The sequence below is a fragment of the Lepidothrix coronata genome, unplaced genomic scaffold (assembly GCF_001604755.1).
Source record: "Lepidothrix coronata isolate B3197 unplaced genomic scaffold, Lepidothrix_coronata-1.0 Scaffold57, whole genome shotgun sequence".
Lineage (NCBI taxonomy): Eukaryota > Metazoa > Chordata > Aves > Passeriformes > Pipridae > Lepidothrix > Lepidothrix coronata.
Window position 1 is genome coordinate 213,298 of NW_016690237.1, and position 24,781 is coordinate 238,078.

General features: G+C 38.1%; 1 protein-coding gene across 1 annotated transcript in view; it reads left to right on the plus strand.

Moving 5' to 3' along the window:
- The window catches only part of PCCA (propionyl-CoA carboxylase alpha subunit), a 299,136-nt gene that overhangs the window by 80,688 nt on the left and 193,667 nt on the right, over positions 1-24,781 (plus strand). The window contains exons 7-9 of the mRNA XM_017816595.1: positions 8,476-8,607; positions 14,875-14,911; positions 20,651-20,729. Coding sequence (XP_017672084.1) covers positions 8,476-8,607; positions 14,875-14,911; positions 20,651-20,729 — 248 coding nt within the window. The remainder of the gene's footprint in view (positions 1-8,475; positions 8,608-14,874; positions 14,912-20,650; positions 20,730-24,781) is intronic.

A 24,781-nucleotide genomic window follows, 5' to 3' on the forward strand; every position in this document is an offset into this window, starting at 1 on the left:
TGCATATGTTCTGAATTGTAAGCCTTCAGGATAGCAGCAACAGGGCCCAGGCACTTGAATTGATTTTTTCTGTGCATCTAGTGGAAAGCTTCAGGGTGTTCTTCCATGTCCACCACATCCTATTGTAGAGCATTTATCAGTTCAGTATTTCCTAGGTTATTGAGTGGATGCTTCTTATTATGTATTCTTATAGTATATTTCCTTGGGGGATTCCTTCCTAGTGTTGAATGGACAGTTCCTGTATTGTGAAGTGATTTGTTATGTCCCCATCTTTTTCAACAGATGTCAGTATGCCTGCTGTTTTGTTTTTTTTTTCCCTGGTGTCTTGTCTGAATCTTGCCTGTCTTTGAATGTTTCATCTGGATTTTTCTGTTCTGCTTGTTTTTTTTCTAGGTTGTTTATACTTCTCTTGGACCTTCCTTTTGCTGCCTACTCTGCTTTTCAGCCCTGCATTCAGCCCATGCATCTTAGAGGCTTTTTAACCAGCTGATTGTTTTAATCATCCTTGAACTGTGCTGCTTATCTGCTCTGCTTTGTATATGGCTGCAGGCAACTGTACGTACAGGTTTGTGTCCTTCTGGTGAGCTATGAGCTGCAGATGGGAAATTGTATTTGTGGAAGATTCTAATTTTTCTGGAACACTGTGATTACTGGACTACTTGTGCTTATTCCTTTCCCCTTTGGGTCTGCCTTCTTCACTGGTTATGTGTCAAAAGGGCAGTACAGTGGTGAGAGAATTCAACTGCATGTAAGTATTTCATGGAAACCTTTTCCAGATTTTCCAGTGAAGAAGACTTGAGGGTTAAGATAAAACCCCTTGAAAACCAGACCTATAAAAAAGTCTCTACTGGAGTTCTTATTTGTGGACCTTCCTTCCTAATCTTATTCACCAATAAATTCTTGAGTAAGTGTGGTGACTTGTTACCCACACTTGCTGCGATCTTACTGTTACCTCACTGACAGAATCTTTCTTCGACTTTTCTTCTGCCCTTGGGTTGTTCTGCTACTTGACACCACATGTCAAAAGAGTTGTTTCAAGCAGTGACTTTGATGCTTCAGACTTCAACTGTGCTGCAATTCATACAGTGCTCGTCAGAGAAGCATCATGTTTGATTTTAAAATTAACCTTAAAACAGTAATGCAGATATGAACACAATACGGCAGCGTGCAGCCCCCTGTGCACCTGAGAGGTTGAGGATGTGTCTTCCCCCAAAAGAGCCTTCTTGTTCCCAGTTGCATGCACCAGCAGCTCATGTGATCCTTCCTTCAAGTGCCCATTAAACTTCTTTCTGTTTAGCTCATTGCATCTCAGGAAAATGATGGAAAGAACTCTAAAAAATAGACTATTGTCTGCCGTGTTGGTCATCTAGGTCAACTGAAGAGTGTTGCCATTAAAGAAGGGGGATACCCAACCAGCAGGGCTGGGGTTAAGCCCTTTCCTCCTGACTGAATTACTGTTACTGTCTTCCATAAGTATCACTCTGAGTTTGGATAATCTTGAAAACATCATATGTAAGTCTGAGTTTGAGAACGTGTGATTCAATGGCACTGTGTAACAGATTGTTTGGGTTCTCCTGTAAATTTCATGAATTTGTTTAAAACTAGTTCTGTGTTTACATAGGAAAGCTTATTTTCAATAAGGTAGAGCAGCTACGTTTGCTCTTGAGATCTCTATCCTCTCATCCATTTCTTCGTCAGAAATGGGAAACATTTTCCTATAACTAGCCATTTCAGGTACCAGGGAAGGAACAAGCAAAAAGTCTGCATTATTACCACTGCTTCTGTGTGGTATATTCTGTGGATAATTATGGGAGCGCTTGCACCTGGAAGCAGCTGGGCACTTAGAGTGTATTTTGCCACATCAGCATGCTGTGAATGGAAAAATCCCCTCACTGAATGATTCTGAAAGAGAAAACATAAGATTCTTGAGAGTCATGTTTTTGTACATGGCATACCTCCTTGTTGGTTGAAGCTGTTCCTGTTAAGCTGGTGTTACATGCAGATTCAAATATCTTGGCTCAAATGGAGACACCAAAAAGTGTGTTTAATTGTCCATTACTAACATAGTAAAAGACAGAGGATAAATTTCAACTTGTTTTGTCTAAAGCTGGATTGGAACTGTTCAATCATTTCCTGCAGCTCTTGGAGGCCTGGCAGTGAGATGACTGGTTTGCCACAGATTCATAAGCCCACAGAATGTTGCCAAGGGAGCTAGTGTGTATAAAAGTTTATTATGCAGTTTTCCCTCCTATCTTTAGTTCTGTTTTTGCTGTCACTGAGGCTGAATCCACTGCTGACTGTATAATGCAGTAGTTGTGAATATCTGCATTCATAATTTCAGGGAGGAGGTGCAAAAGAATCTCCTCTTCTAGAATCAGTCTCTTCAATTACCTCAGGTCCACAAGAGTTTGTCAGATGGGCAGGTCCTTTCCAGATGTTGGGGATATGGTGATTTACACTAACATAGGTCTGTTTGGCCCACTCTGTTCCCAGAGCAGTCAGATGTGTTTGACAGACTGTGAAGGTAACAAATAGCTCAATCATGAACTTCCCAAATGGGTTTTCCAAGTTTTGCCTTGACTTGTCATACTTTGCCATTTAGTTTTTGCTATATGAGTCCCACATTTCCTGAGGGTAGAATAAGGCTTTTGTCAGGCCTAAAAAAAAACCAAAAGGGAGAGAGCATGAGCTGCTCACAGTTCTTCTTACATGACAATTACACGTATTGCTACTGCTTTCAAAAATAGAGGGGGTTTGGGGAAAATTCAGTATCTACTACTTAAGGCAACTAAAAATTAGCTTTCTTTTATATTCCTTGTTGTTTGCCTGTACCTTTGACTGTGCAAAGTAGAGCAGTGATACGCAGGTATCACAGACTTGTTTCTAAAGAAAATGCTGGTGCATGTTTATGGTGAAACTTTATATGTTCCCTGCAGCTGGATAATTAGTCTTCAAGGCTGAAATACACTTATGAATATGTAGAGTAACAGAACTTTTGGAAGAGCTTGTTTGATATGCAGTGTGTAAGCTTGTGTATGTACAGCAGAGTTTCTAGTATTTGCTATGACACTAACAAGTCTGTCTGTGGACAGACTGTTATCAGACACTAGAAGTTTTTCTGGTGCAGTTTCACCACTTCTGTGTGTTTGATAAACTAAGGATGCTAATGGTGAAGTGCTGGTAAATCTCTGTGGGAGCTGAAGGTGTTTCCACCACATTCTTTCTTGTGGTCTATTTTTTGCTTTTTCAGTATTGGGCAGTAGAGTTTTGAACAGATCATTTACTACGTTATGTGATGGTTGGTGGTGAAGAAGGCGGGATGCTTTTCTGGTGATGAACTGAGAAGCTTTGGCAGAGGGCTTGAGCAACCATCTTTGAGTTAAATTGACTTAAATTATTGTAGCAAGACTTTCAAGAGTTTGTTCAGTAGTACCTTGAGCTGACAAAGTCTTTTTTTGTGTGCTTATCTAAAGTTAGTTGCAAGTCATGTCAGGCAATGCACATTTCTTCTGTGAAAGAGATGGTTAGACATACTGGCTGGAAACCAGTGGAGCTCCTTTGGTTTGATGACTTATTTTTGATTTATGGATGTTGCAGCATAGAGAGTGATGTGGTTTTAGATGTCCTGTGATATCACATTGAGTTAAACTATTTTGTTTCAGGTTTTGTTGCTGGAAAGTAATTGGCAGTGGTAACTGCCCAAGTTGACTAACCATATCAGGGAACAGCTGGTAGTACTAAGCTGCTGCTTGTTCACCATGTGTAAGGTACAAAGGTTCAAAGCAGTTAAAGCCGAGAGGTGCATGTCTAGACAAGTGCAGTTTGTAAAATTCTGGGTTATGAAAAGTATACATTAAAAAAAGACAAAGATGCAGGTTGCACCAGGTTATATTTGCATTAGAGTAATGTGAATCTGCCACATATCATCTGGTACCTAATTTTTGATAAGTAGCATTGGCTATATCCATGTGGAATATTACAGCTTTATAGGATTCATGTAAAAAATATAATGGATGCGAAGATTAATTTCTTGAAATGGCCTGGAGCATTCCTTCTCAGGTGATTCATGAATCTCTCCTGAGTGGTGCTGTTCTCTTATCCAGCTACCTGTTTGGACAGGAGCAGGGAATGAACCAGGTACTTGGAAAGTCCATGCCACAGGCCAGTGAGATGAGACAGTAAGTCAAGCACGATGTCCCCTATGTGCCTTTTGCTGGAAAAGTGTGTGCTTGCTGGTGTCATGAATGCAATTTTGATCCCCTCCAGTGTCACCCAATTGGAATGAAGGTTTATTTTCTATCAGAACAAAGTCAGAGGAGAGAGAGAAATACTATGAGAGTATGGAAATAGACTGCAAGATAGAAGTCTTGGATGGTCTGTTAGGGCAGCAAAAGTTCTGGGCCCACTATCTTGACCTCTGGTGAGTCCATGTTTTTAGTGGTAGACTTTGAGAAGAAAGTGAGGAGAGGAAGCAATACATAATGGAGTTTAAAGTGGTATTGATCAGGATGTAAATGCCAGTGTTGTGGCAGAAACTGTAGATACGAGGTGTTTCCAGGTAAGGAGTGATACAAGAGGGACAATGTAATCTCCAGTTGTTAAGTATGTAAATGAACCTTTTCTACAGAGCTTTTTGAGATTGGAATACGGTCTGATGACAGAAGAGAACTCTACCTTATCTTCAGGTGTATGCAGGTGCCTGTTTGCAACTCCCTTGTTAAGAGAGGTTGAAGTATCAGTTTTCAGGCCAAAATCTGTTTTTTCTGAAAAAGTCAGATCCAGACTTTGTGCCACAATGGTTTCATGTGTCAACTCTTTGACACTACAAAAAATAAACTTCTTAAAGAACCAAAGGATTTGAACACTAAATAATTATAGATCTGCATCCTTGTTTTGGTCCTCCTTTCTCTTCCTTCCTCCTATTGCACTCTTCTCAGCTTGGTAAGGCATCCATTAATCAAATCAGTATTACTGAGTTGCTGAACTAAGAAGCTGAATGTAGTAGAGAAGAGTTGGGCTGAGATGAAACCTCAGCTGGTTCATTGTGAATTGAAGCTAACAATCCTTTGTAGCAGAACTGATGCTCTGCATTTGGTTTGGCTGTCTTTGCACTGAGCTTCCTGGTGTGTCTGTAATGCTTATCTGATCTTTTCTCTAGCACCCTGTTAGCTAGGATGATGAGAACTTGCCTACTCAGAGCTTCTGCTGTTATACTCTTCATGCTAGGAAGCTGCCGACAGTGAAAGTGATGACTCCCAAGCATGTTGGGATCTCTCAGGTCTTGTAAGATCATGAATAGAAGGATGTTGTTCCCCAACTTTAAAAAACAGCATCACCTCCTAAGGGCACAGGAGCAGACAATTCCCAAGTGTCAGAAGTCAAGCAGACAAGGCAGAAGGTTGGCTTGGCTGAGCAGGGATCTTGTCTTAGAAATAAGGCAAAAAAGGAATGTGTATGCCCAGGGGAAGCAAGATCAAGTGACAGAAGTCAGAGATGCTGCTTGCCACTGTAGGGAGAAAATTCATGCAGCCAAAACTCAACTGGAGTTGAAGCTGCCAGAAATGTGGGTGGCAATAAAAAGAGCTTTTTGAGATACATTAATGGCAATAGGCAGTATTGTCCTGTTACAGATGGTCACCTCACAAACAGGGACAGAGACAAGGCAGAGGTGTTTAACGCTTTCTTTGCCTCTGTCTTCAACACGGATGAAGGACCAAGGGGGTCTCAGTGCCCTCAGCTGGAGGATCATGGCTGTGAGAACGATCAACTCCCAGTCAACCCTGAAACTGTGTGGGATCTGCTGTTTCAGCTATATCCCTACAAATCTATGGGGAATGATGTGATTTGTCCCAGAATCCTCAAAGAGCTGCTGATGTCATTGCAAAACTCTCCATAATTTTTGAGCAGTCTTGGGAATCTGGAGAAGGTCCCAGCTGACTGGAAGCTGGTGAATGTTGTCCTGATCTTCAAGAAAGGCAAGAAGGAGGACCCTGGAAACTACAGGCCTGTCAGTCTCACTTCTTATGAGGCACTTACTTGCCTGGTAAAGTTATGGAGCATATTATTTTGGGAAGTATTGAAAAACACCTGAAAGAACACGGTCATTGGTCAGAGCCAGCATGGCTTCATGAGAAGGAAGTCCTGCTTTATGCAGCCTGATTTCCTTTTATGACTGCCTAGCTGATCAAGGGAAGGAAGCTAGTTGATATAATCTTTTTGGATTTCAGTAAAGCTTTTGATACTGTCTCTCACAGGATCCATCTGGATAAACAGATCATGTGATGGGTGTGCAGTTGGCTCATGGGTGGAGCACAGATGGTAATAGTGAATGGGGTAACATCAGACTGGTGACCTGTCACTAGTGGGGTTCCACAGGGCTCCATCTTAGGCCCTGTGCTCTTCAACATCATCATAAATGACTGGGACACAGGATTGGAAGGAATACTAAGCAAGTTTGCAGATGACACAAAACTGGGAGGAGCTGTTGACTCCCTTGAAGGCAGGGAGGCCCTGCAGAGAGACCTGGACAAATTAGAGGACTGGGCAATCACCAACATATGAAGTTCAACAAGGGAAAGTGCAGGATTCTGCACCTGGGATGGGGCAACCCCGGATGTACAGACAGACTGGGGAATGTGGTGTTGGAAAGCAGTGCCACGGAAAGGGACCTGGGGTTCCTGGTTGATGGCAAGTTGAATGTGAGTCAGCAGTGCCCTGGCAGCCAGGAGGGCCAACCATGTCCTGGGGGGCATCAGGCAAAGCATCATCAGCCAGTCAAGGGAGGGGATTGTCCTGCTCTGCTCTGCCCTGGTGCAGCCTCACCTTGAATATTGTGTGCAGTTTTGGGCACTACAATATAAGAAAGATATACAGCTCTTAGAGAGTGTCTAAAGGAGGGAAATGAAGATGGTGAAGGGCCTTGAGGGGAAGCCGTATGAGGAGTGGCTGAGATCATTTGGTCTGTTGAGCCTGGAGGAGATGGAGGGGAGAGCTCATTGCAGTTAAAATTTCCTTGTGAGGGGAAGAGGAGGGGCAGGTACTGATCTCTTCTCTGTAGAGACCAGTGACATGACCCAAGGGAGCAGCCTGAAGTTGTGTCAGGGGAGGTTTAAGTTGGATACTAGAAAAATGTTCTTCACCCAGAGGGTGGTTGGGCACTGGAACAGGCTCCCCAGGGAAGTGTCACAGCACCAAGCCCGACAGAGTTTGAGGTGTTTGGATGATCCTCTCAGGCAGATGGTGTGACTCTTGGGGATGTTCCTGTGCAGGGCTAAGGGTTGGAATCAATGATCCTTGTGGGTCCTCTTCAACTCAGCATATCCTGTGATTCCTGTGTTCAGGGATTGGATCATGTACTACCATCACAAGTGCAGAAAGCTTCAACAATGACTTTTTATTGTTAGTGACTTTAACTGCATGGTATATACAGCACAAGGATATGTCAAAAAGACAAAATATTAAGACATAAGTTGTGATATAAGAAATTGGCTGTTTGCCATTTTGTCAGTGTTAGTATTAAGTAAGCTGCCCACTGGCTAGAAACAAGTTGGTTTTTAGGCATTTTGCAGGTGTCTTAGAGTTGGGAAAGAAAAAAAGGAATGTAACAGTTGGAAACATTGTGCAAGGCTTGAATTTTTTTTTTTATCTTCTCCCCCCATGCCTTTTTCTCCTCCTCCGGTACAAAAGCTGTTCAGTTGCCTGAAACAGGCGTGTACTTGTTGATGAATCAGTAATTTTCAGGGAATAGTTCTGAGAGAATTGACTTTAACTCAGTATAGTACTGACCTGAAGAGGTTTGAAAAAATCCCTGTATCTGAATCATCTTCCTGAAGTCTATTGTTGGTATAGAGAAACAAGAGGAAGAAAAATGCAATTCAGTGTTCTACCTACATATTGAAATTGAAGTATTTAAGTATATTATGTTGACTGTTTCCACATTAGTATTGGACAAGAGAGTTTCCTAAAAGAATCGGGAAATGTGTTTTCACTTATTACCTTTCAAGATCTTAAATATGTTGAGTAAGAGACTACATTTTCGTTGTGATGTTTCATTGAGGTTTGATTTTAGGAATGCATAATAAATAGAATTTTTAACTGTTAGAGTTTAGCAAGTGTGTCTTTGTAAATCACTTATGGCTGTTTCAAGGGTGAGTTAACTAGCCTCTCTTTTCTAAAGGGATATTTTGAACTTTCAGACTGGAGTACCTTCACTTGCAGCTATTTTTCTCTGGCCTGGCTTTGATTTATACAAATGCTAATTACAGGGGCTTTGAATCTATGTATATACATAGTTTCACAAGGTCATACACATTTTTAATGAACTGTCTGAAATGTGAGTATATTGCTAGGTTGTTACATAAACAGATTACTGTTTTATAAACATTATTGTATTAATCAGTTCAAAAGGAGAAAAATACCAGTGTAAAGAAAAGCTGATTTTTATTTTTGTCTCCTAAAGTTTTATTGTCTTCGCAGGCATCGCAAGGTGTCACCTTCATTGGACCTGACACACATGCTATTCAAGCTATGGGAGACAAGATTGAAAGCAAATTGTTAGCCAAGAATGCAAAGGTCAACACGATCCCTGGCTTTGATGGAGTAGTCAAGGTGAGAAATCATTTAATTACTGTCTGCCCACTGTAGGAACAGTGTCTAAATCAAAGTACACCTATTGAAGGTCTGATGCAGAATCTAATTATAATTCTATCTTCTTTTTCAGTAAGATGTAATTAAAAATGGAGTACAGATTTTTGCTAGCAAGAGAGCTTTGGAAAAGAAGAGAAAATCCGTGATAATAAATGATGTATTAAGGAGTTCTTCAGTGGAGTCTCTAAAAATACTTTATTTTAAATTTAACATGAGGGCAGCTAAATGTATTAAATGCCAGATGTGGATTCAACTATCTGCATATCTTTACATTTCTCAGGTCTTCTTGTTGGCCAACATCTTGACAGTCCTGAGTTTAACACTGGAGCTTGTTAAAGGGCGTCAAGTTTCCATTTTATGGTCTCTGCTGATGGTGCAGATTTTCATGTGTTGCAAAACTCGGGGCGAGGATGGGGGAAGTTAGTGGCTCTTTGTCAGAATCTACAGCTAGTGTTCTTCCTGTGGTTTTAGAAGGAATTATTTTCAACAGTTCTCTAAAGAAACATCAGAAATATTTTTGTAGTTTGTAGAGTTAAAGTAAATTTTAGTTTTCATTTATTTTGTGCTATAGTGATTAAGTACTGGGCTCTTAAAAGCTTTCCTGCGTGTCTTGTTATATTGTCTCTGTTAATGTAGTTAAAACATGCTTTTCTCTTTTAAAACCTTTATTGTATACACTTAAAACTTTTGTGTATTATAAAATGTTGACTTTCTATATTGAATTTTTTATGCTTTACATGTCAAGTTAGATTTTTTTTTTTTCAAATAAAGTTTGAGTGAAACTTTGAGATGCATGAAAAAGAGTGTTAGCTAAGTTGGATTTTAGAGTCTTAAGAGGAAAAAAGCCAATGCAAAACCCAACTAAATGAGAAAGGTAAGTAGAGCGCTAAGGGGCTAAGCCTCTACAAAATTACCTCTTTCAGTGAGGCTGCCTGGAGAACTTGACTAGTGAGAGAGAATGATAAAATCACAAAATAGCTCATGTCAAAATGCCCAAGAGAACTTTTCAGTACTTGTGATGGAAATGTGTGGTCTGTGCAATGACTGGTAGTGGGATATGCTGCAAGAGGTAAAAGTGGAAAGACTTCTTTCTTTTCTGGAGAGCTCCATATGAGTGTTAGGCTGGCACTTGTGCCCATGCTGAAGTCTGGCAGTGGCAAGTTGAACACTGTACTCTTTCAGGTTTTTATTGCATGTTTTAGCAGTCCTTGTGTATGTGGTCCTTTAGTACTTATAACATTTAACAGCAGCCAAGCTGTTGTGCATAAGGTTCTCTGTTCTGTCTGACATCCTGTATCTCCTCCTAGAAATCCTGAAAAATAACTTCTACAAAAACATCTAATTAGGAGATAACTTTGAATTAGTCATTTAAACACCACAAAAATTCCTCTAATGCAGAAGCAAATACTCAAAATACTGTTTTTTTTCACTTTATCACTTAAATATTATGTAAAGGTCTGTTATTCCTCTAGTACAAAGAAAGAAATATGACAAAATAGGACAATGGTTAATGAAACAGGTAGACATAGAACCAGTGAAACTGATCTACTTACTTGTATGCAGTTGTTTCCAAAACCTCTAATTGCATTGTTTTTGACAATTATCTGAATTTCCTAACATGAAAGGGAAGTGTAAGTGATCTGGTTGGCAATGGGCTATATGCAACGATACCCTTAAAAGCAAATGAACTGGAATGTAGGATTGAGTTGACAACTCCAATCTTCTGCTGTTGAAAGGAACTATGTGGTAGTTGCTTAACCCCAAGGTGTCCATATCATATCAGTTTCACATACCTCAGCCTTGCACCAGTTCTAATTATTTGAAGAGTGTTGATGAAAAAGAATACATAACTAAACCCAAAAAACAACCTGCAGTATACCCATCAAATAAGAAAAAGGAAAGTCCACAGAGGCCAGCATTGTAGTTTCCATCAGAAAGGGGAGCTGAAAATTTTAGGTTAGCCAGTGCTTTGATTACCAATTCTAGGAATTAAAGCTTCTGATAATTGATATTGTCGTAGTTGCTATGGATCTAAATATGTGCCTCAGAGGAGCAACACACAAAGACTTGGAGACTGTTTAGGATTTCTGTCATTCCTGGGAGACCTATTTTGATCAGTTATGAATCTTTCAAAATCTTTGAGGGCTTTATTTCTTGAGAAATAAAAATTTTAAATGTCTTTGAAAGGAGTTAAATGTCGGGTTGACACTTGAGTTGATTATAGATGGCTTCAACTTAAAGTAGACTCTAGTGAAGCTGGAAGAAAACTGTATTGATGCCTCTGACAATACCAGAAATTAAGACAGATCTGTTACACATATTCTTTGTGCATTAATACTTAAAGCAAATACAGAGTAATAACTTTGTGTTATTCAGCTTCATTATTCAACATCTTGGAGAAGTTGCACGCAGAAAAATTCCCAGTGAGTAGAAATTAAATGTAAAAGAAGGAAACCCTTTAACAGTATACTTAAAGACCTGGAAGGATTGAAGAGGAGGATGCTTGGCATAACAGACACAACTAACTATTCTCATACAGGCAGATGCTCTAGCATTTGAAATATGAAACTGAGAATGGAAAGATGTGGAATGGGAGTGGAGAGGGCAGTTTTATGAAGAGTAATTTTCTTCTCATCCCTGGATAAGTTTCTCAGTTGGCTGGGGCAAGGGTTATCCAGTCTACACATGTAAGGAACCAGAGTCTCGTGGTGTCAGCCAGAGAGCATTTGAAAGTAATTAATTTCAAAATTAACTACTGCTAATTGTAACTACAGTTAGTTTTCTAAAACCCGATTGGAAGAGGTAGTGGTAAACAGTCTTGATCAAAAGAATTAGCATTAATCCTGTGAGCAATGGCTGTACTCCAGTTGGAACTCAGATGATGTATTGACTGTAAATAAGTAAAGGGGAATAGGTGACAAGGAGAAAGTAGATGCTGAGTAATGAGTATAAGGACATGTCATGGTGAAAAACTGGCAAAGGAATGGCAGGGGAAGAATGATTTTTGTGTTGTTTCACCACGTACAATCTGGTTTTATGGCTGGTAGAACACAGCTGGATGTAGACCCAGAAGAATAATGTCTCTATGTCTGCTTAGTTTCACTGATGTCAGTAGACACATTAAAGGTCTTCAGCAGGGCTCTGAATTTACTGTAATTAACAGTAATTTTGGGTACCTGTTTTGGATGAGTTTTGCATTGGGATATTGGTATTTAATTGATCACTGTATTGCTGAAGAGATGGTAGGAGACTAGACATGAACTGGAGGTTCTCTAAGGCCAATGCCCTCAGCCATGAGAACTATTATGTAGTTCTTCATAATTAATACAATGTTCTACAGTTCTAGGAGTCTCTTAAAAAACAACTTTATCCTAGCATTCCTTTACATCAAGAACAGTTTTGCTTTTCTGTCTCTACCTGCTGGTACCTGGCTGAGGGGCATGTACATGAAATTAGGAGGTTAGGAATTCTTATGCTAAATGAGTATTTTATGTATCCCTAACTCAATGGAATCACCTATTTGTAAAAACAGTATGACATCATTTTATAACTCTTAGGATTTTTATAAACTTCTACCGTTACTTGAACATTTTTATTTGTACAATAAAAGGTGGTGCTAAAATTATATATTTCTTTACAGTCTCCAATTTATTTTGGGAAAATGGTAGTGTAGCTAATGTGTTTTTGGAGGAAACAGCAGTAAATCATTGAGGACTCTTGCTTTTAAAAAAATAATTCAGAATGCTTTTAGTTCCAGTGTGGCTTTGTATATTTTGCACATATGGACTTGTGTGTTAGACAGTGTCATAACATTCAGTTTTTTGCTCTCTTTGGGCAAATGTTGAATACCGTAAGTTCTATGCACCAAAAATCTAAAATAACCATCCTAACCTTTTCTGAGTACTCAAACTGATTCTGTATTTATGTAATCCACAAGTGAAATTCATGATACTAAAACGTACTTTCTTAGGGAAAAAGATTAAAAAACTTACCAGAGACTTCAATATGTCAGTTGTTTGGTTTTTTTTGTGCATTAATTTTTCTCTTTAAAGCACAGCATATTTTTGTGTTCTGGTTTGGAAATTCTCTTCGAAGGCTAAAGAATCTGAGTATGCATTGATTTTTTTTTTTTCCCCTTGTATTTCAGCGTTCAGATTTTAATATATTAGAACTGTAAAAGAAACAGATGTTGAAACATTGTAAATTAATAACTGTGCTGGGCAGTCTTTTCAAGCCAGAAGTGACACAATTAGTGCTGCTGATACGATGCCACTTATTACTTAAAGTTGTTGTGTGCATGTATAAAAATACAGTGGCAGTGAAAAGTTCCCCTATAATGATTTGCAGCTTGCCTTCCTGTGGACTGCAGTGTATCAGTTAGCCACTTGTTTGCAGGTAACTAAGTGAAAAAAAATTACCCTGTTTGCTTCCCCCCCCTTAATTCTGTTTTGCAAATATATGGGTGAATTTGCAAGAGAAAAGAAATGTAAAAGTTTCCTTCTCGACTATAATCGTAGCTCTTCATCAGTCATCACTCTTCCTGCATTTTGTTCAAGAGGCTCTAATTGTCTGCATTTGGCAGGTTTAACACTTCCTGACAGAGAGGCTATTAAGGGGAAGTATTCTCGCATAACTGTCACAGGCAGGAACAAAGAACCTTCAAACTCAATGTGTGGAAACCACTAACATTCTTAAATGACCCTTTTCATGCATTTTATCCCTTTTTAGCTAAAATTTGGAGGGTGCAGGGTCATGGAAAGCAGCAAGGTGTAATAAAACAGTAAACCTTGAGATTTTTTTTTTCGGGGGGGTTGTTTTTTTTGCTAGATTTATCTCTTGACTTAAAAACAATTGTTATTTGGAAAAATCTCATTAACAGATGTGACTGAAGTAAAAAGACTTAAAACTGATGTTGCTTTCAGGACTGCTTTGAACTTAACAAGCACCGATTTGTGGAGCAGACTAGCTAATGAAAGGAAATTAAATTTTCTGACAACTTCCCCTGCCAGCCCCCTTATTCTTCATGGGGCTGTTACTAGGTACTGAAGACTTTTAAAGAGGATTTTGTTTTATTATCGGACATAAATGAACCAGGTATGAACATTTCTTATGTATTTTTTTTAAAGTTCTGACCTGGGTGCTTTTAAAACGGATTGCCTTGAAAGCTTTAAAAATATCAGGTTTCAGTTTAATGTTTGTAACTCAGCCCCTATAGTTTCAGACACACTTAGCAGCTGGTGATTTCCAGACATTACTGCCTTCCATACAAATTTTTTAATGCATGTCATGGGATAGTATAAATATTAGCAAATTTGGATGGAATTTTCAAACTTAACCCATGGCACTATAATTTAACCCGTTTTCTTTCTGTTTTTTTTTTTTTTTTTATAATGGAAGTGTATTGTTATCAGTAGAAGAAACTAGAATTAACTACTGCAGGAGAAACAATTTGGTTACTGAAAAGTAAACAATATAAGTATTTTGTTTTTTATTCTCTGAATTTCACAGTACTTTTTTCTGTACCAGGCTACAGTAGTATGAGACAGCTGAAGCAATAGGTGGCATCAACAAAAGGATTTTTAAAATTGTCATAAGCTAGTAACATGGTGACTCTTAGATGGAAACAATTATGGGGATCTTCTGCTTTCAGGTACAGTTTAAAATGATGCATATAAGGTTTATTCTGCACTCAGAATGCGGAAGTTACAGAATTGAAATCCTTGTGTTTTTTCTTCAGTAAACAAAACCCATTTGTCTTTAAAGAAGTCCTGCAAGATTTTTTCTGTACTTGAATTACTCCCAAACAATAGAGAATCAACTCCCCCTACTGACAGCAACCAGGAAAACACAAGAAATATCTGAGGACAGAAACAAGCTGGTAGTGGACAAACTTTAATGATGTGATTTATGGTCCATTATTGATTGTAAACTTCTAAATTCTAGCATTAAATTCCTACAACTGCAGAAAATCATTTTGCGATCCTGGTTGTGTTTCCTGTCAGCTGATTCCTTGTTGCTTTGAGTTTCTCAGTGTACTAATGATGAGGTAGAATTTACATTCCACTTATGGTATTAATTTTACATTCCTCTGGCTGAAAAGGGTCAGAAGGTTGTAAAATCAAACATTAAATGAATCGGAGGAGACAGTAGTGCAATATATGACTGCCCTCAGGACACAGTGCAATGGCTGATGGGATTAACGTTGGGTCTCATTTCCTGCTTTTACAGGATGCAGATGAAGCTGTCAGAATTGCAAGGGAAATTGGTAAGTTCTTAAATTAGCTATGGTGGGATTTGTGTGCCTCTCAGCAGACATGGTTGACTAAATTGAATGTGTAATAAGTAATCCCTATAGAACAAATAATGTTTTAATAGTTTTTAAGTTCCCTGTTGCCCGTGGGGCTAGAAGAATCTAGACATTAACGCCCTGTCTCTTAAATCATCACATTTGAGCTTTCAAACTGGACTTTACAGAACAAGTGCAGCCATGATTTGTGGAAGGCCTGTAATAGGCAGTAATGAGTAGCTCACTGAAGGAGTTATTTCAAAGTATATCTGCAATTGGACATGATGGAAGTTAGGCATGGTGTATTTCTCTTTATATGGAGGCTGACACCAGTGATGTTATGATCTTCATTTTTGATTAGTGTGTGGACTGCAGTTAGCTTGAATATCATCCAGAGCACCAGCCTTTCTTCTGTGCTTGCTGGAATAAAGTCACTATTCAGCTTCTGAATGTCTTACAGAATGGTGAAAAGAGCAACCAGCAAACTGTCTGGGACTCGTTTTGATGAAGGTTAAGTGTAATATGTGTTTAATGAGTTTTGGCTTTTATTTACTAAAGCTTATATTAGGGAAAATACTAAACCATATGCTTGAAATTACACATGTTATTAAATGCTTGCTAAAAGAAGAATCTAAGGCAGTAAGATTTTTCTGATTTTCCTTGGGATTTTTCCTTCATTTTTACTTTGAGACAGTAACCATTAGAAACTATTTAGGTTTATCACAGGTACCTAATTCAAAGCAGATATCTGCATTTGAAGCTTCTCTTGCCGATCTAGCTGCAAATACATTTCACCTGTGTCAAAAGCTATGGCTGTGTCTTATGTGCCTAATAGAAAGTGGGACTTGCACTGCTGCAGATAACTTTTAATCGGTGTAAGATCTTTCCACTTTGAGTTTAAGTTGGGGCCTTTACTCTGGACTGGTTAACTGTCCTGAAACCCCTCAGTGTAGGCTTTTCTGACTTTTAGGCTGACACAATTGAAGCCAGTGTTTCTGTGGGTCAACCTTTGTGTCCTTGTTGGGAAATCACTGTCATGGGAGCAGAAACAAAAGGAAGAGGTTATCAACCAGATTGGAACATTCAGAAGAGAACTGTAAATAAATCCCAGTTCCCTCCAAAAAATTGGTTTTACTCCTGAATAAAGGCATATGATTTTTTATGAAATAAAGTATTATGACTATATTTCAGTTCAGTTTCTGTTCAAAAGTCTGTCTCGCTCTTGTGTTCCCGCAAGTGTTTTTAAAGCTGTTTTGTTGAATGTAAGTTTAAAGGCATGCAGTGGCTTTCTAGACACTCTTTAAAATTATTCTTGTTTAATTTACTTCTTCTGGTGTTCTGTTGACTGGTTCCTGTCTTTGATATCAGTAGCACTTCGGAGGTCATTATATCAAGGCAGTCTTAAATCTGTGATATTAAAGTCAATTACAGACAGCTGGGTTGTGCTTTATCTAGATGGAAAATTCTTGGAACTGTTTTGATACAAAAAAGTTTTGTACTGTGATGCCATGTAGTAGCAAAAGAAAAATGTCCTTTCTAGCTTTTTCCTCACACATTTCAACCAGTTGATTAGTTTGGTTAAGCTTCTGTGTAATTGTGACCACTGATCATAATAAAACTGTGATTTTGATCTCGAAGGATCTAAAATGGGATGAAATTATAGTCTCTTGTGTATATAATGCATTTGTCTTTGTGTATAAAGCACTTGATATGCAATGGAATACTTTCAGATTGTTTTTATTTCTCTTATCCAGAGTCTCGGTCTCTGAGATAACTGTGGGTCAGTGCTTAAAACAGTAAAACTTCATTTTTACTTTTTTACTGCCTGTATTTTTTTTTCCTGCTTCTTCCTGGTCTGTTCAGGCTGAAGATCCAGTAGTAGTTAACCATGACACTTCAGGCTTGAGAACACTGCCTTTATCTGTTTCAGTGATTATTATCTATGGCTACAAATTTTCTAGGTATAAAACCTTATTTTTGCCCTTGATTTGAGATATGCTCCTGAGCTGTCAAGAGAGAATGTGACATATACTAGGCTAAATCAGGAACTGGAAGAAGTTCAGGCACAAATTGCTGTATAGGCTCCTCTCTTTAGTCTTCCTTCTCTATTTTTTGGTGTGGGCTGTTCTCTTGTAATCCTGTTGGTAGTGCTTAATTACATTGGCTCTTTTCCCATGCTGCTTTTAGGTCTGTTTGTAAAGTTGTACGTTAAGAACTATTGGCTTCTTGATTTCTGAAGCCTTGATGAAACTCTAGGAAGTTTTATTCCTCTATTTGAAAGGATTGAACAGTTATGCAGTGCAATCAGTTAAACTAAAGGAAAGTCTGTACAAAACTGAAGAGGTGAAAAAGTCGATTTTTGTCATGTTTCATTTGACATGGATTTAGTTACTGCTAGCTTTTCAATAGTGGATATTGAAAAGAACCTGATATTGCCACATGCAGTATTGCTCAAACTGATACTGCACAATGCATTCTGTGGTCTGCTACCTGCAACTTTATAAAAATGGTTAAATGGCATCTAAAACCATGGTGGCAAAGGGTGGGAACTAAGAGCTGTAGGACACCAGAAGTTTGGTTACTGCTTTTACCATTCAGATTCTCAGAATAGCAACTGCCCTGGAAACAAAGCAGTCCTAACTTAATAGTACCTATGTAACAGCGAAAGTATGCCAAATGATCTTCAAATCTGACAGCTTCTTACCTTCTTGCCTTTTAGGATCTTTAGACCCATCCTTCAGATGCATCACAGGAATGTAAAACTATAGAATGAGAGTAGGTTTTAATCTCACAAACAATTTTAATTTCATGTGAATTGGCATCTAATTTGAGGGAAAGATTGAAAACCTAACACCTACTCAAAAATGTGTCTGCTTTGTATGAGACTCTTTGCTGTTGTTGTGGGGACTTGTAAATGCTGTTAAAAATTGTTTGCATGCCTCTCCCTTCCCACAACTAATCCAACCAATCCGTGTGAACATACTTCAGCAGTTTTGATTGCTGCTGAGTAGTACAAAAGGGGCTAGGAGAGTGAGAATAATGCATCCTGATCCCAGCATCCCGTACCCAACTCGTCTGCAAAACATAAATTTTGCGAAGCCTTCCTTTCAATCTTTGGTGTTGGCTAAAGAGCTGCTCTTCAGCTGAGTGCCCCTGAGAGCAAGGAGTATGTAAAGGCATATTTGAGCAAAACCTCAAGTACCCTTATTTTCAGAGGACTGGCTAACTTACATCCTAACATGTAGAGGTTGCAATTTTTTCTTCTCAACCTGAAAAGCTGTATGTATCTTTTCAAAACAATCCTTACTTTGTGGTCTTTTTTTTTAATTCATTCTACTTTTAATTATATTGTGGATCTTTGGAATCTTTAGCTGCCTTGCATACAAATGTGGTTGACATATAACTGCTATACATGAAAGGTGGGAGGAAGGGGAAGCACAGTGATCCTACACTTGGTGAGCAATACTAATAATACATGTATGCTATCTGATAATTTAACCATGTGATATGAGCTACCTCTTGTAGCATATAAAGACTAACCAAGGCTCACTGTCAACCTGCCTATTTTGCTTTTGAATCTAAAGAACAGTACATGAGGACTAGACTCTGCTTACAGAATTAAAATCAGCAAGCCATGCAAGAGACTGATATTGTTAGACTGAAAATGTTAGCATAACTGATGATGATTTTTTTCAAGTACGTGTAACTGAATAAGATAGATTAGGTGATGGAAATTGCCATAGTGAGTTTGCCATATAAGGCTTAAAACAATGCTTGTTTCAAAATTTCGGTCTTCCAACCTCTTAGGTTGGAGAGAGTCTCCAGATGGTAACAGCGTTGCCAGAGGTTTACCTTCGCTAGCGTTACCTGTATGTATATGTTAACATTTACTGCAGTTCATGAAAATCAGTTGAACTTCATTGTTGCTGTATGCAACAATGTATTTTGTCTTTACCCTTTAATGTCTGGTATTGTAGAGGCCTTGAAAATACTTAAGAGTTCTGGATTGAACCCATTTTTACTCTGTGACTTATCCCATACCCCTATATGGACAGCATCAGATTTCATAAGAAAATGTAAAAGACTCTAGAAAGGGTTATTTGCATAGCTCTGTTTGGTCTTGCCCTTATACCTAGTAAGTAGTGATCACTTTAGACTTCAAAGCCTGAAAATTTGTAGCCTTTTGGTCATCCATGCCTATAAGAAGTTGGTGTGTGCTCTACGTATGCTTAATTATTACCTCTCTACAGCTTTCAGCCACATGAATACTTTACAGCATGGAGGTTTCACAGTCTAATAAGGTGTTATGTTGGAAACTATTTCATTGATTTTTTTTTTTCTATTTCTTTGTTAATGTTCTCTTGTACTGTTGCTGCTGTCCTGTCTTCCTACTGTTTCTTAGGCTTGTATCATGCCTTTTTTTGTGTCCATTTCAGTCTTTTTAAGAAAAAGCTTTTCCAGATCTTGCTGTTTTAAGTATCTTCTCCTGAACCTTCTTTCAGTTAGATGACTATGAGGAGGAGGTGGGTGTGTTGTATTGCTATCACTTGAGAAAGCAAGAGTAGATCTACATTCCAGGAAGAAACTGTAAATGGCAGTTACACATATGATAGCGGACTGGACCACTTCTAGGAACCATAGTCAAATGTCTCTTTCCGTCCCCAGATCAAAGCCTTTTACAGAAGGTATCTTCAGTTTGCAAGGACTAATAGACTCTTCTTGCTAGACAATATCAGCTGGTCTGATATTTGCCATAGTGTTGTGACGTTGATTAAACATATTGGAGACCAAAGACATGAAGATTTTCTGCTGTCTTGGAAACATCAAAAAGTTTTTAATTAGATCCTCGGTTTTCAGTTTTCTATATGTTCATGTGGAGAAAGGTGGAGTTCTCTGATATGAAGAAGTTGTTTCAGGAAGTTGCTTTAAATGAACAGATTGTACTAAAAGATAATCATTACTATTTCTAAATCTTTTAAATTAATAGATATGCTTTTCAAATATGTTTTTTGTTACGGTAATTTTCTAGCTTTCAGTAAACTAAGATCCTGACTCATATCTGTATAATAATATCTTATTCTGAGAGTGAAATATTGCCAGTTATGTACAATGCTGTCAGATCTACACTGCTCATTTTTTCTTACTATTTGTCCATTTGGGGAAAATACTTTTTTATTGTAAAAAAAAAAAAAAAAAGCAATAATCTGTTTTCTGTGTTTTCTGATTCAATTTCATAATATCCAAACAGCAGTGCTCTTGAGATGCTCTTTTATTTAGAATGTACTGCACCAGAAATGTTGATAAGGNTTGACTATTAATTTATGAAGATCTGCTTATTTTGCTATTAATTTTTTGAAAAATTTTGTCACAGCTTATTTCAACAGCAGTAAAGGAAAAAAATTTTGTTCATAAAGAGATATGAGCTTAAAAAGGTCAAATGCTTTATTCATAAATCACTTTATTTCTTGGGAATAATTCATTCAGTGTTTTTTTGGTATAAATGAATTGGAGAAGACAGCCTTCCTTGGCTTTAGAAATTACTGCATTGACAGCTAAGTTTTGAAAAGAAAAATTTCTCCTCTGTTCTCCCTCCAAACAAAGTGTTTTAATAAACGAAGTTATTGTCTACTGGCTTTATTGGACATGTGGTCAGTTGTCATGTTCCTCTGACCAACTGAACAAAGTTTGAACTTCTGTCTAATTGTTCCCCGCTGTTAGGCTACCCTGTCATGATCAAGGCCTCAGCAGGTGGTGGTGGGAAAGGCATGAGAATCGCTTGGGATGATGAAGAGACCAGGTGAGATGCTGTCCAAAAGCTTGCCTTGATGAATGCTGCAGTTACTGAAGTCCCATTAAGCCACTGTGAGCTGACAGTTGAGCAGATATGAAATGTTAGACACAGAAATTAGATATTATTTGGTTTTCTCCCTTTCACATAGTGAGTGATGTACTTCAGAAGTTTGCATATGCCTATTTCAAATTAATTCTTGCATGAACCTTACAAAACACGGTCCATTAATTTGAGTAAAAAACCAACACTTACAACTGCCTTTAGTCCAGTGTGAGACTGTAAATTTAGAGTGTAAATAACATTTTGCTGTATACCTTTCAGAATGCTGATTTATTAATTGTCTCTCTTAGGGAGAATATTTATTGGCCGTGATTTGCAAACATTAATGCATGCCATTAGTTCTGTTGAAGTTGATGAGACTGATAATTCATGTGTGGAAACACATACAGTGTTACCAGGATGTGCTCTAATAAATTGTGTACTTCTGTGTTTAAAATATTTGCAAACTACTGTTCTTTTGTCTGTTTTGAAACAACATTTGTTTAAACACACAGACATTTTCTTGTCTCTTAGTGGTTGTCTGAATCCTGAACAGTTCATGATGCTTTTTGTTGATTTGAAGTTTTACAGTCCATTCTCAACTCTACATGCCACTGATCTTTCAGAAAAATGTATTTTCTGATATTTTCAAAGACTTATGACAAGAAGCCTGTTTGATCCAAAATAACCTGTCTGTTTTCCTTTCCACACAGAGCAGTACATGTGCTGGAATTAACTCAAAATACAACTGAAATTTTAATTAATTTAGTCACCTGCGAGATTTCCCTGCTGTTTTTCTGTCCCCTATTAAATTTATGTTTGCCAAAACCTAAAAACTGGATAAAAGAACAATGAATGTCTAGCAGGTAAATTTTAGATTTAAAGAAAACACAGTGGGCTTATTTGTACCTTGTTACCTCTAGTCCATTTGTATTCAAATGTAAATAGGAAAAGAAGGTTTTCATTCATTAGAATGAAAATCTAGAACAGCCTGCTTTCTTACAAGGATGCTTCCTTCCTACTGCTTTGGAATCCAAAATTGTTACCTTGATCTTATTCAGCCAGCAATTGCATCTGAAAGGAAGGCATTAGTTTCTTGTTTTGTTCAGAAAGGAGCAAAAGAGCTTGATTGAAGTAACTGTTTTAAAATGGATCTAAAATCATCATTGCCAGTTTGTCTTGGAGAAAAGTTGTGGTTACTGTTTAGAAAGTCCCCTGGTAAAGGTGATTGGTATTAATAGAAACTGGCTAGGGATATTTTGAATATCACTAAATTAATTGAGTGATATTACTTTGACACCATCCTATTTAATGATGATAATTTGAGTTGCTTGCCTTGTTTGTGGAAAGCCTTTGAATCACAGAATATCCTGAATTGGAAGGGACCCACAAAGATCATTGAGTTCAACTCCATTCTGAAGTATCATTCAGCTCATTGTTTACCAGTGATGTTCTTATAATAATTCTCTTGGTTACCTATACAAGCCTTGTGTTTATAATCTTATATTAGAGTAGTCTCTAAAAGACTATTCTAATATTACATTATAAAGAGAATGCTAAGAGAAGGAACACTTAGATAGTCACAGATCAACACTGTTTACTGAGCTTGTATCATGAAGAAATGCTTATTTTAACATTTATGGGGAGGCAAAATTAAGTTGACAAAATATTTTTTGCAGGAAGGTAAAAGTGAGATTTAAGAGAACTTGAAGACAAATGGATTTACTTTGAATTTAAATATAAAGTAGAGCATTTGGGTTTATCTTCCAGTCTGTGTTGACAAAATATCTGTGAGGTTGTAAAAGATGCACTGTACATATCCATTAGTTGTGTTATGGAACTAAGACTGTCTTGGAGGCTATATAAAAGCCTTTATATAGAAATATACAATACCCTGAGTTGAAAGGGACCCACAAGGATCATTGAGTCCAACTCCTGTCCCTGCACATGACAACCCCAAGAAACATACTGTATGTCTGGAAGTGTTGTCCAAATGCTTCTTGAACTGACAGGCTTGGTGCTGTGACTACTTCCCTGGGGAGCCTGTTCCAGTACCTAACCCCACTCCAGGTGAAAAACCTTTTCCTTGTTCGAAACATACTTTTGGATTTTCAGGATAGTTGAAAATCTTTCTTTTTTCAACTGGTTATGTGTGCTATAAGAAGGCTTAAATGTATGTATGGCATGACATGGAAATAGCCACTGGAAGTGGAAAAGATGGATGTGACCAACTTCATTGCTACTGTTACAGAATTATTCACTGTGGCAACTTACTGGTGCTTCATCTTTGACATCCCTTAAATATGCCAAGTGATGACAATTGTTTTAGATCCTCTATAATTATTATATTATTAAAACTATAGCTAAAATTTGTTAACTTTCAGCTAATATTTCTAATAGAAATACTGGGATAATTTTGTCACTGTTAGAATAATTTATTTATTTATTTATTTTTAAATAGCACTTCAATAGCATATGACTGTGAAGGCTGCGGTGTTGCCCACTGCCTCTGGGTAGGGCTGCTGTTTTTCTTTTTACTTTCAGATCTAAATCCCTCCTGACTCTCCCTTCTATTGCTTTTTTCAAAATTTTGGTCAAGTTCTAAAGTGGAATTTTGTTTATAGTTCAAGCCACTGACCCACATCTGAAATTAAAATAATTTCACTTATTTTAATTAAAATAATTAAAATATGTTCACTCTAATGTAATCCCTAGCTAGTTGTCTTGGTTTGGAGAAGTATAATTTAGCATGACCTTTCTTCACACCAGAGATACCCACTTAAAATTATATTGAAAATGAAGTGCAGATTTCTGGAAAGCAGTTTACGTTTAGTTCAGGTTGGTAGGTTCTTCGCAGCCTCGAAGTTCTGTTGTGGACTGTATCTAATAGTAATTCTCTCTTAGTGTAGTTGATCATCCCAGCTCTGGTCTTGTATATGAAGAGCCTCTGTGCTTGCATCCCAGAGAGCCTGATATCCAAAAGTGCTTTCCAAACATAGGCAGCATGAAGTTAATGATGAAATACAACAAAACATGACTAGGGTATATGTCTTAATATCTACACATTTTCTGTATCATTCCTTCTTTGACTGTGGAGAATTTGAAGGCTTCTTGCTTTTACAGAATATCCTGAGTTTGAAGAGACCCACAAGGATCACTGAGTCCAATTCCTGGCCCTGCACAAGATCATCCCTAAGAGTCACACCATGTGCCTGAGAGTATTATCCAAACACTTCTTGAACTCTGTCAGGCTTGGTGCTGTGACCACTTCCCTTGGAAGCCTGTTCCAGTGCCCAACCACCTTCTAGGTGAAGAACCTTTTCCTAATATCCAACCTAAACCTCCCCTGACACAACTCCAGGCCATTCCATTGGGTCCTGTCACTGGTCACCACAGAGATGAGATCAGTACCTGCCTCTCCTCTTCCCCTCACAAGGAAGTTGTAACTGCAATGAGGTCTCCCCTCAGTCTCCTCCAGGCTCAAAAGACCAAATGACCTCAGCCACTCCTCATACGGCTTCCCCTCCAGGCCCTTCACCACCTTCATCGTCCTCCTTTGGACTCTATTACAACAACGCTCTTATGGCTTGTAACAATTTTAACTAACTTCATGGCTTCAAATGATCTGCTGGCAGCTCTGAAAAGGAATTAATTTCAGGACTCTGTTGTCTTCAAAGAACAGATTGAAATTTTGTGGCAGAGGTTGTGATGGATCTTTGCACATAAAGATACTTACTGGCATTGTCAGTTCAGTGTTGGAGGTCATCATACAAAAGTTATTGGCCCATGCCTTAAACTCTGTGGATTTGCAGGTAGAAATTAGTTTCTCTTGCTAGCAGCTTCAGCTGCAAACATGATACCCTGTAAGTTGGAAATTTTTACTGAATTATCTTCTAACAATTACCTTAGAGAAATTTTGTGCTAATACTCTTCCCCCCATTATTTCACCTTCTGTAACTTTTCCTAGATACTGAGGTCTTCGATACTTAGAATCATAGAATCGTAGAATAGATTGGGTT